Consider the following 13,041-nt stretch of genomic DNA (forward strand, 5'->3'; position numbering starts at 1 on the left):
GCATCTTGTAGGTGGTACACACTGCAGCCACGGTATGCCGGTGGTGGAGGGTGTGAATGTTTAAGGTGGTGGATGGGGTGCCAGTTAAGTGGGCTGCTTTGTCCTGGATGGTGTCAAGCTTCTTGAGTGTTGTTGGAGCTGCACTCATCCAGGCAAGCGGAGAGTATTCCATCACGCTCCTGACTTGTGCCTTGTAGGTGGTGGAAACGCTTTGGTGAGTCAGGAGGCGAGGAACTTGCTGCAGAATACCCAGACTCTGACCTGTTCTTGTTGCCACAGTATTTATGTGGCTGGTCCAGTTAAGTTTCTGGTCAATGGTGACCCCCCCCCCCCCCAGGATGTTGCTGGTGGGGGACTCGGCAATGGTCATGCCATTGAATGTCAAGGGCAAGAATAGACTCTCACTTGTTGGTGATAGTCATTGCCCGGCACTTGTGTGGCGCGAATGTTACTTTCCACTTATCAGCCCAAGCCTGAATGTCGTCCAGGTCTTGCTGCATGTGGGCATAGACTGCTTCATTATCTGAGGAGCTACAAATGGAACTGAACACTGCGCAACTGAACACTGCGCAATCATCAGCAAATCTCCCCAATTCTGACCTTATGGTGGGAAGGTCATTGATGAAGCAGCTGAAGATGGTTGGGCCTAGGACACTGCCCTGAGGAACTCCTGCAGCGATGTCCTGGAGCTGAGATGATTGACCTCCAACAACCACAGCCATCTTCCTTTGTGCTAGGTATGACTCCAACCAGTGGAGAGTTTTACCTGATTCCCATTGACTTCAATTTTACTAGGGCTCCTTGGTGCCACATTTGGTTAAATGCTGCCTTGATGTCATGAACAGTCACTCTCACCTCACCTCTGGAATTCAGCACTTTTGTCCATGTTTGAGCCAAGGCTGTAATGAGGTCAGGAACCGAGTGGTCCTTGTGGAACCCAAACTGAGCATTGGTGAGTAAGTGCTGCTTGATAGCACTGTCAACGACACCTTCCATCACTTTGCTGATGATTGAGAGTAGACTGATGGAGCAGTAATTGGCCGGATTGGACTTGTCCTGCTTTCTGTGGACAGGACATACCTGGGCAGTTTTCCACATTGTCGGGTAGATGCCAGTATTGTAGCTGTATTGGAACAACTTGGCTGGAGGCGCAGCTAGTTCGGGAGCACAAGTCTTCAGCACGACAACCGGGATGTTGTTGCGGCCCATAGCCTTTGCTATATCCAGTGCACTCAGCCGTTTCTTGATATCACGTGGAGTGAATCGACTTGGCTGAAGACTGGCTTCTGTGATGGTAGGGACCTCAGGAGGAGGCCGAGATGGATCATCCACTCAGCACTTCTGGCTGAAGCTGGTTGCAACGCTTCAGCCTTGTCTTTTTTCCTCGTGCTCGGCTACGCCATCATTGAGGATAGGGATATTCATGGAGCATCCTCCTTCTGTTAGTTATTTAATTGTCCACCACCATTCATGACTAGATGTGGCAGGACTGCAGCGCTTTGATCTTATTCATTGATTGTGGGATCACTTACCTCAGTCTATAGCATGCTGCTTCTGCTGTTTAGCATGCATGTAGTCCTATGTTGCAGCTTCCCCAGGTTGGTACCTCATTTTTAGGTACGCCTGGCATGCTCTTCTGCACTCCTCATTGAACCAGGGTTGGTCCCCTGGCTTGATGGTAATGGTATAGTGAGGGATATGCTGAGCCATGAGGTTACAGATTGTGGTGGAATACAATTCTGCTGCTGCTGAGGTCTACAGTACCTCATGGATGCCCAGTTTTGAGCTGCTAGATTTGTTCTGAATCTATCCCATTTAACATGGTGGTAGTGCCACACAACACGATGGCGGGTGTCCTCAGTGGAAGATGGGACTTCGTCTCCACAATGACTGTATGGTGGTCACTGCTACCAATACTGTCATGGACAGATGCATCTGCGACAGGTAGATTGGCGAGGACGAGGTCAAGTAGGTTTTTCCCTCGTGTTGGTTCCCTCCCCACCTGCTGCAAACCCAGTCTGGCAGCTATGTCCTTCAGGACTCGGCCAGCTCGGCCACTCTTGTGATAGACATTGAAGTGCCCCACCCAGAATACATTCTGTGCCCTTACTACCCTCAGTGCTTCTTTCAAGTGGTGTTCAACATGGAAGAGTACTGATTCATCAGCTGAGGGAAGGCGGTAGTTGGTAATCAGCAGGAGGTTTCCTTGCCCATGCTTAACCTGAAGCCATGAGATTTCATGGGGTCTGGAGTCAATGTTGAGGACTCGCAGGGCCACTCCTTTCCGACTGTATACTACTGTGCCGCCACCTCTGGTGGGTTTGTCCTACTGGTGGGACAGGACATAACCAGGGATGGTGATGGAGGAGTCTGGGACATTGGCTGAAAGGTATGATTCTGTGAGTATGACTGTCAGGATGTTGCTTGACTAGTCTGTGGGACAGCTCTCCCAATGTTGGTACATGTCCCCAGATGTTAGTGAGGAGGACTTTGCATGGTCGACTGGGCTGGGTGTGATGTTTTCATGTCCGAAGCCGGTGCCTCGGTCGATGCCGGCTGGTCCGTCCAGTTTTATTCTTATTACTGCTTTTCGTACAAATTTGTTCGGCCATTTCAGAGGGCAGTTAAGTGGGTCTGGAGTCACATATAGGCTAGACCAGGACGGCAGATTTCCTTCCCTAAAGGACATTAGTAAGCCAGATGGTTTTTTATGACAATCCAACAGTTTCACGGTCAGCATTACTGATGTTAGTTACTCCCAGATTTATTTAATTAACTGAATTTAAACTCCCCAGCTGCCGTGGTGGGATTTGAACTCGCAACTCTGGATCATTAGTCCAAGCCTCTGGATTATTAGTCTAGTAACATAACCACTATGCTACCGTTCCCGGTAAACATGAGTTTTTATTCTATTGAGAAACCAGGGTGAAGGACCAGCACCCATACTGTAGCACACCAGTAAGGTTGATAAATTAAGACAGGATAAATCACGATGTAATCATTATGTGACCTCAAGCTGGGTTTGTAAAAGCCTGAAAGCTGTAAGAGGAAGGAAAGACCTTCAAAAGCACCCTTAATACTTGCGTCTTCAACTGTACTTTTAGTCACCTCCCTGATTTTCCCCCCTACTCCTGCATAGGTGCACTGTGACCTGTGAAATCCTTTGGGACATGTTGCTATGTTAAAGGTGCTATATTAATGTCAGCTTTCTGATTTTGAGCACAGCAATGGAAATTAGGGCATGGAACTGTATTACTGGATCCCAACTAATTTTTTAGTCCAACATACAGAATGAAGCCATATATCGCCTAAGCAATGCTGGATGCTACTTATGCCAGTATACCACAGGTGTCCAGCATTGCTCGACTCATTATTGAGAGGAATCTAGATTGGGCAATCAAGCCACATTGGCACATTTTGCAACTGTTACCAGAAGGACCAAAATGCTTTCACCCTTCCAGACTATCTGTCCTCTTGAGCTGCTGTTGGACTCCTGCATTAACAGTCATTCTCCCCTCTTCCACCCCCCAAGCCCCACCCCCAACCCCCGCAAATGACTCAACCCCAGTGCAAGTAGCAATCATGGCAGGAGCCCACCACAGATTAATCTGATGCTGAAAATATGCAGATGAACATAACATTGCCATTTCACTGCTGCAGATCAGGCTGGGAGGAAAGTCCTCCCTTATTTATCGGTTTCAATTTTCAAAATTTATTCTAAAAGTTATGGAGTACTGACCAGTATTGTTCCTGTTCGGGAAGAAATTTTAATGTTAGTTTTAGTCCCACGTCTATCTTTAATTTTAGCTGTATTTAAGTTTTAATAATGATATTCTGGCTATTTGTCTCTTCATTTTAGTCAATGGAAACAACAATGCACTACACCTGCTTACTTTGTTCTTTTTCATGGTGTAGGGGCTGCAGGTCTCCACTAAGCAGAAGATTTCACCTTGGGATGTGTTTGAAGGGATGAAGCACTCTGCTCCCCTCTCTTGGGGCTGGTTTGGGACAGTTCGTGTTGATCGCAAGGTGACCAAGTTTGAAGAGCAGCATAGGCTCCTGTTGTACCACACGCACCTAAAACCAAAACCACGCAGTTACTACCTGGAACCACTGCCACTCCCCCCAGAGGAGGAAGAGCCACCGGTGCCAGTCATTCCAGAACCAGAAAAACCTACTGCAGAACCGCCAAAGCTGGAGAAACCTAATACTACTGAAGAGAAGAAAAAGAAACCACCCAGAAAGAAACGTCAGCCTCCTAATAAAACAGAGGTGAGCTAGGAACTAATTCCTGATTAAGATCTAGGTATTCAAAATACAATAAATGCTGTCTTATATACTCCTCACTGTAACAGTTTGACATAGCCTACACCTTTTATTGTAGCATTTTGATATATCCACATCCCTCATATAATACTTTGACACATTCTGATGTGCTATGCACCCTCACTAATGTTCTGTGATATACCTTCTCCATCTCACTGTGTAATATCCTTTCTAATATATTGAGTATGGCTACATGGAACACCCTCTACAATCCATTGCTCACTGCAGAAATTTGGCATGCCATGTATTTTATTGTCCCTATATCTTATAGATTAACTGTTTAAAACACCTTCCCCCTTTCAAATCAAATCAAATCAAATCAAATCAAATCAACTTTTATTGTCATTGTTAGTGCACAAGTGCAGTACAACGAAATGTAGGCTTGCGGCTCCCGAGAGTGTACAATTTGGATTAGGACACTTAAACATTTCAACATACATTTGTACATATATATTAGCATAAATATGACCACATTTATATTAGCATAAACCCTCACCACAGTTCACTGATGTGCCAAAACCTGGCATATAATGTACAATGTTCATGACCTCCTGGGTATAGCAAATGTAGCGAATGCATCCACACTCCCTCTTTAGTGCTAATTTTGTGTAGTTCACAAAAACTGTCTTGGAGTGTGACCCATGTTTTCACCTCTTTAAAAGGGCAAAGGAGGAGAAGCTGCTTACCTCTTTGTGTTGTATGTTATTCTTTTCACTTCTTGAGCTTGTGGGAGTCTTGCAATAAGTAGATGAGTATACGTCCATTTAAGAACATAAAAAGTAAAGGATGGGAATAGACCACAGACCTGGTAGTAATATATTTAAACAGTATATCATTCTGTGCAGATATCACAGTCCAGACATCACATTATTCTTTAACAATCTTAACTCTAAGTGACCTGAAACTTTGTTTGAATAGAAATTGGACTTTCTGGCCTTAAAGAGGCAAGTTGGTTTATATACAGCTCCACCTTAGCAGCAGAATAATGGCTTGTGCAACACATGATATGGTACTTCTGTCATCATAAATGAGGCATCATCCAGTCAGCATTTCACCAGAGGCCACCACTGTAGTGACATCAGTGGTGATCTTGCCCAATTTAGTTCTGATCTTGACAGTTGTAAATTGGAGAGCTTGAAAACATTGTTATTGGTCCTTATTTCTTGAAATAAAGCTTGTGATTCAACAAAAAATAATCATAATACAGTGATATAGAATAGAATTATTAATGATAGTCATTATTGATGAGCAAAGGTTTAATGGAAACTGTCAAATTCTGATTTATTAATTGGGATTCTTATCAGTGTTTTGAGGATTCCATCTATTTTCTGTGAACACCATAAATCAATAACCATTGATAATGATACTGAAAGTCTAAAACTTGTTTTTTGTTTGTCTTTGAGCAGCTAGATTTATCATCCAGTGCACACAGAATGCCTCCCTATAGTGGTGGAGTTCCTCCTGAGTTAATCCCACACCAGACTGGTAATCACTATAACAGGATTCCATATGGGCAGCCCAGTGTAGGAATATATGCACAGAACCAGCCTTTACCAGCAGGTAAGTGAAGGAACAGGTTTGGAGGCATGAATCTCCTGAATATAAAACCTCTATGTCTATCCATTAATTTAGAGTTAATTTCAGAGCGTTCTCTTCTCTTTTCCCCTGCCCAGGTTTAAAAAAAGTGCATTGGTGAAGATTGGAGGGACGTGTAACTTTTTTCCTCTCTCTTCCTCTGAGCCCCTCTGGTACCTTATCTTAAGTGGGTATTCTTTGTGTGAACATAGATAGTGGGTATTGGCAGAAGGGAAGAGAGATGAGATGATTGTAGAGGGGTATTGAGCCAAGCCCATTCTTGTCCTCACCTGGTAACCACATCTACACACTCCAGTAGTGGTCACTGGATATTGATCAAGAGTGGGAACCCTAGATGTTTTTCCTCTCCGGCACCCCAACACTCTCCCTGATTTTGCTCTGTTGTGAATGACCATCTAGAATTGGATCTGGATGTTAAATAATCCAGCCAGTGCAAGATTCAACATAGAAATTTATCTATACATGCATATCAATGTGTCTTTGAAATGCAGTGTTGAATAGTTTCCCCTGGCAGTGTGCTCTCTACTTGTATTCACTACTGCTTGTAAACCCAGAACAGTCACTGCCTTTCAGGGATTATCTGAAGTGCTTTCAGACCACAGTAGAAAGGCAGCAGGGTAAACCCCTCACTGAACATAATTTATAGCAATAAGTAAAGAAATTATTTGTACAGAAGATAAACAGCAACTGTTCAAGCCAGAGCTTGGTGCAAAAAATAACAAATCTTTATTTTCTTAATACAATTTTTGCTGCTTGGAAGAGTGGGGAGAGGGAAAGGAAGACTTTTTATCTTGCACATTTGTTTCCAAAGGACTAGATTGTCCAGAGTGACCTTGATACTGTGCAGACATTTACTTTAACACAGAAGAAAAGGCTAAGTACAAGAAAGTCCATTTGACCCATTTGAAGCTCATCCCTCCAGTACTCCAGCTGATCCAATTTAGCATGCAGCTGCATTTTGTATGCCCCTAACGTCAAGGAGTGAGTAATCCCAGATCTGCAATTCCTGAACATGTCATTTTCAGGTTCTTGCTGGATCTGTGTGAACTCCTGCCAGCCAGGAATTGCAGGCGTTGGAGAAAACATTGCCATGTGTGGAATAGGAACTAAAAACAATCCAAAACATCACGGTGGAATAAAGCAGCTTTTATCTTAAAGGGTTATTGTTGACAGCAGGGGCATGCTTCTCCCACTGTCAAAGGCACTAAGGAATATCAAGCTGGCTACCTTTGTAGACTGGACACCCATATATTGTGGGTCCTCTGTTAAGTCTCCACTTACCCTGTTTGCTAAGTCTCTACTTATCCGATTAATGGCAAAATTTTATCAAGAGGTGGCACCAACAAACCTAAAGCAGGGAGTTTTGCATTTCTGTTTGGCTAGACTGCATACATTTAATATAAAACCGGTTTAAGACTTTTGAGTTGACCCTCTTGAACATTGTGTGTGTGTGGGGTGGTGGTCAGCGAATCATGACTCTTGTTTGTATTTGAGTATTGAATCTATAAAAGAAAACTATTATTCGATATGTACTTGCTGAAGTTCATATGCAAGTTACAAGCCAATTAGTCAGTAAAAATAGAAAGGATAATATTGTCTTGTTGTAATCACTGTTTGTTTTACATGTAGGTGGACCCAGGTTAGATACAATCCCGTACAGATCTGTGCGGCCTCCTTTCTCCAAGATAATGCAGAATCGGCCACCGTACAGCACAGTGATGCCCCCTATGGGTGGGATGATGGATCCATCACTGTATAAACTGCCACAATACAAGCAACAACCTCCAATCCCACAAGGACAAATTCTCCGACAGCAGATACATGCCAGACTGGTGAGTATGGGCAGGAGGAATGAGAAGGATAGCTCTACCAAAGAGCTGGCACAGGCACAATGGGCCGAATGGCCTCCTTCTGCGCTGTATCATTCTATGATTCTAAGGCATCCTAAAATCAGAGCTCTTTGTTGTCAAGGGGCTGGAGTTTAAGGGCAGCTACTTCCTGTGGAGAGGCTCGACTATGAATTGGAGGACCTTCTGCTGTAGAGGTGGCAGACTAGGTTGTGCAGACTGGAGTGTTGTCTAGCATGCAGGGGTCTCATTTATATGAATCGGGATTTCTAACTGTGGAGAAGCTCAACTATACAAATGGGGCGGTTAGGGTATTCTTGCTGTGACGGGACCAACAGTGCAAAGCCGGGGAGCTGTATGGCATTGAGAGGTCACTAACGTGTAGGTAGTTGTATGAATGAACCTATGCTGTACAATAGACAGTATTGCACGTTGGTACAGCAACTGAGTGCACTGGGGCTTTGCCATTTTATTTTGGTGCTGTGTGTGCTTGCTGAGTCGAGCCCACCTGCCTTGTTGCATTCAGATTCCTTTGCTGAAAAAGTAACTTAAAACTCTTCTGAAATCAGCTATGGTGTTCACGTCCAGTCAGGATCCTGGCAAATTGTCAACGTCCAATGGCTTGTATCCACGGTCAACAGGTCATATGGCTGACTGCTCCTAAGCAAGAATGGTCTGGGAAGATTGTGCCTTCATTATTTTCTTTCTGTTGCTCCCTCCAGGTGGGGGTGCAAACTGCATTGCCCCAGTGGTTATTTTTAACCTGAAAGTAATGATAATGACAAGTGACCCTTGCACAAGTCCACAAAATGACTGACTGGCAGAATATAAATACACACTGTGATGCAAATATTTTGGAGCAATTGTATATAGAAACTCCAACTTTTAGCATTAGGAACCTCATAATCCACAAGGACAGGTTACATTTTCTCCAATTTTGGTGTATTATTTTCCATTTTATACTAATCTGTTATCTGTTACTGTAATGTTTGACTCCGAGGGAGCAATGTAGAGCTGCTTTAGAATGAAGAAAGAAATGCATTTATTTATATTACTCTTGATCATGTTGAAATATCTCAAAGCACTTCACATAAGGAATTTTGACACACAGTGACTTGTGTAGTTAAATGCAGCAGTCATTCAACATCAACATCATTTAACCTTGAACTATGGAATCTTGACTATTCACTTGAACCACTGGAAGAGGCAAACAGGGGCTTAGTTTAACATCTCATTAAAGAATTGCAGCTGTTAGCAATGTAGCACTCCCTCAATGTTAACGCACTGCAGTGTTAACTTAGAATATGCGCTCAGGCCCTGGAGCGATATCTGAATCTACACCATCCTGAGTCAAAGGCAAGAAAGGTGCCAACTGAATCAAGCTGGGACGCACAAAACAGTATTTAGTAACCAGCTCACAGAAGGTACAGAAGCTGTCTGATGTCAGTGCATGTTTACACAACTGTTTACAGTAATACCTTATTTTTCTTTCCACCTGGATAACATTCTGGAAACCTGTCTGAGGTTGAACCAGACTGTTTGCAACCTTGGTGTCCTATTTAACCCTGAGCTGAGCTTCTGACCCCATATGCTCTCCATCACCAAGACCACCTATTTCCACCTCCATAACATCGCCTGTGTCCGTCCCGCCTCGGCTCATCTTTTGCTGAAACCCTCTCCCATGCCTGTTACCTCTAAACTCGACTATTCAAATGCTGTCCTGGCTGGCCTCCCAACTTGCGCACTCAATAAATTTGAACTCATCCAAAACTCTTCTGCCCGTATCCTAACTCGCATCAAGTCCCGTTCGCCTATCACCCCTGTCTTCGCTGACCTACATTGGCTCCTGATCCAGCAACTCCTTGATTTAAAAATTCTCATCCTTGTTTTCAAATCCCTCCATGGCCTCGCCCCTTCCTATTTCTCTAACCTCCTCCAGCCCGAGAACCCTCCCAGATCTCTGCGCTGCTGCCATTCTGTCTTCTTACACATCGCTGATTTTCATCATTGATGGCCGTGCCTTCAGCTGCCTAGGCCCTAAGCTTTGGAATTCCCTCCCTAAACCTCTCTGCCTCGCTACCCGTCTCTCCTCTAAGTCACTCCCTAAAACCTACTTCTTTGACCTGTCCTAATATCTGGCTCGGTGTCAGATTTTGTTTGGTAATGCTCCTGTGAAACGCCTTGGGTAGTTTTACTATGTTAAAGGCACTATATATATGCAAGTTGTTGTTGAAATTGAGTTCAAGAATGTCTTTTAAAATGTTGTTCTTTCCTTCTTCCTTTTCACAATCCAGGAGGCTTTTCTATATGTATGCTAAACATTTATAATTGTCTTTTTAAAGAATCTTTTTAATTGTTTTATATATATCTTAACTATATTGCTGGGAAAAAATATTCTGACATGCTTGTAGCTAAGAAAGTGTTAGTAAAGTGGAGCCAAGAAATTAAGGGGCAGAGGCAGAAGGAGCAAGTATAGGGTGAACAGTTTGTGATAACCAGCTCTGTTATGAAACCGCTGTGAAATCAGGCTCAAGTGCAGATCTTTGGCTTTCATTTTGTAGCATGTGGTTCCATATCAGGTATAGCCGTACCAAATTGTGGCTAAAGATTAAAACCTGAGAGTTTCTAAATGTCCTTTATTCCCCTTAGAATTCCGGTGGAATGTATGGACAGCAGGTACGTCAAGCAAATCCAGCACAGCAATATGGATCCATGTCACAAGCCCAGGTATGCAACATATTTATCTTGCCCCTCGCATCTACCCCCTGCCATCCAAAGGCTCCTTTACCTAACCTCAGTGCAATTCTGAGTGCTGGTTCTAGTGCAGCCTGTTAGCTCTGATAGAAAAGCTTTGCTAACTCAGGACAGACCAGTGTCTCTGTGGCTCAGTAACACACTCTGGTGCATTTGACCACTGATCCTACTCACTGTTTGCCTACTAAAAGCAAATTCAGTTTAGTAGAGGGCAAGTTCAGAACAAGGGAACATAGCGGTTATGTTAATGGGCTAGTAATCCAGAGGCCTGGACATATAATCCAGAGACGTAAGTTCAAATCCCACCACGGCAGCCGTGGAATTTAAATTCAGTTAATAAATCCGTAATGGTGACCATGAAACTACTGGATTGTCGTAAAAACCCATCTGGTTCACTAATGTCCTTTAGGGAAGGAAATCTGCCGCCCTTACCTGGTCTGGCCTAGATGTGACTCCAGACCCACAGCAATGTGATCGACTCTTAATTGTCCTCTGAAACGGCCTCGCAAGCCACTCAGTTGTAACAAACTACTACAAGAAATAATAAGAATAAAACTGGACAGACCACCTCGGCACCGACTTCAGACACGATAAAGGCACACCCAGTCGACCCTGCAAAGTCCTCCTCACTAACAACTGAGAACTTGTGCCAAAATTGGGAGAGCTGTCCCTCAGACCAGTCAAGCCTGACATAGTCATACTCACAGAATCATGCCTTTCAGCCAGTGTCCAAGTCTCCTCCATCACCATCCCTGATTACGTCCTGGTTACAGACCCACCAGAGGTGGCGGCACAGCGGTATACAGTCGTGAGAGAGTGGCCCTGGGAGTCCACAACATTGACTCCGGACCCCATGGGTCTCATGGCATCAGGTCAAACATAGGCAAGAAAGCCTCCTGCTGATTACTACTTACTGCCCCCCCTCAGCTGATGAATCAGTGCTCCTCCATGTTGAACACCACTTGGAAGAAGCACTGAAGGTAGCCAGGGCATAGAATATACTCTGGGTGGGGGACTTCAATGTCCATCACCAAGAGTGGCTCAGTGGCACCACTACTGACCGAGCTGGCTGAGTCCTGAAGGATATAGCTGCCAGACTGGGCCTGCAGCAAGTGCTGAGAGAACCAACACGAGGGGAAAAACTTAATTAACCTCATCCTCACCAATCTACCTGTCGCAGATGCATCTGTCCATGACAGTATTGGTAGCAGTGACTAGCGCACAGTCCTTGTGGAGACTAAGTCCCATCTTCACATTGAGGACACCCTCCATCACGTTGTATGGCACTACCACCGTGCTAAATGGGACAGATTCAGAACAGATCTAGCAGCTCAAAACTGGGTATCCATGAGGCACTGTGGGCCATCATCAGCAGCAGCAGAATTGTATTCCACCACAATCTGTAACCTCATGGCCTGGCATATCCCTCACTCTACCATTAACATCAAGCCAGGCGACCAACCCTGGCTCAATGAGGAGTGTAGAATAGCAGGCCAGGAGCAGCACCAGATGTACCTAAAAATGAGGTGCCAACCTGGGGAAGCTGCAACACTGGACTGCATGCATGCTTAACAACGGAAGCAGCAGACCTAAGCGATCCCACAACCAACAGATCAGATCAAAGCTCTGCAGTCCTGCCACATCCAGTCGTGAATGGTGGTGGACCATTAAACAACTAACAGGAGGAGGAGGCTCCATGAATACCTTCATCCTCAGTGATGGTGTAGCCCAGCACACGAGTGCAAAAGACGAGGCTGAAGCGTTTGCAACCATCTTCAGCCAGAAGTGCCGAGTGGATGATCCATCTCAGCCTCCTCCTGAGGTCCCTACCATCATGTAAGCCAGTCTTCAGCCAAGTCGATTCACTCCACGTGATATCAAGAAACGGCTGAGTGCACTGGATACAGCAAAGGCTATGGGCCCTGACAACATCCCAGCTATCGTGCTGAAGACTTGTGCTCCCGAACTAGCCGCGCCTCTAGCCAAGCTGTTCCAGTACAGCTACAATACTGGCATCTATCCGACAATGTGGAAAACTGCCCAGGTATGTCCTGTCCACAAAAAGCAGGACAAATCCAATCTGGCCAATTACTACCCCATCAGTCTACTCAATCATCAGCAAAGTGATGGACGGTGTCCAAGACAAGGCTATCAAGCAGCATTTACTCACCAATAACCTGCTCACCAATGTTCAATTTGGGTTCCACCAGGACCACCTGGCTCCTGACCTCATTACAGCCTTGGTCCAAACATGGACAAAAGTGCTGAATTCCAGAGGTGAGGTGAGAGTGACTGTCTGTGACATCAAGGCAACATTTGACTGAGTGTGGCATCAAGGAGCCGTAGTAAAATTGAAGTCAATGGGAATCGGGGGAGAAAACTCACCACTGGCTGGAGTCATACCTAGCGCAACGAAAGATGGTTGTAGTGTTGGAGGCCAATCATCTAAGCCCCAGGACATCGCTGCAGGAGTTCCTCAGGGCAGTGTCCTCGGCCCAACCATCTTCAGCTGCTTCAC

The 13,041-nt window shown here is 44.9% G+C and overlaps 1 protein-coding gene across 2 annotated transcripts in view; it reads left to right on the forward strand.

The window, feature by feature from the left end:
• Positions 1–13,041, forward strand: part of med12 (mediator complex subunit 12) — a 168,861-nt gene that overhangs the window by 133,911 nt on the left and 21,909 nt on the right. For both annotated transcript variants that reach the window (XM_085998362.1, XM_085998370.1), the window contains exons 36-39: positions 3,916–4,272; positions 5,733–5,886; positions 7,552–7,754; positions 10,419–10,496. In XM_085998362.1, the coding sequence (XP_085854488.1) occupies positions 3,916–4,272; positions 5,733–5,886; positions 7,552–7,754; positions 10,419–10,496 (792 nt within the window). The remainder of the gene's footprint in view (positions 1–3,915; positions 4,273–5,732; positions 5,887–7,551; positions 7,755–10,418; positions 10,497–13,041) is intronic.

The sequence above is a fragment of the Somniosus microcephalus genome, chromosome 1, assembly GCF_052327205.1.
Source record: "Somniosus microcephalus isolate GS21.2 chromosome 1, FLI_Smic_1.0, whole genome shotgun sequence".
Classification (NCBI taxonomy): Eukaryota; Metazoa; Chordata; class Chondrichthyes; order Squaliformes; family Somniosidae; genus Somniosus; species Somniosus microcephalus.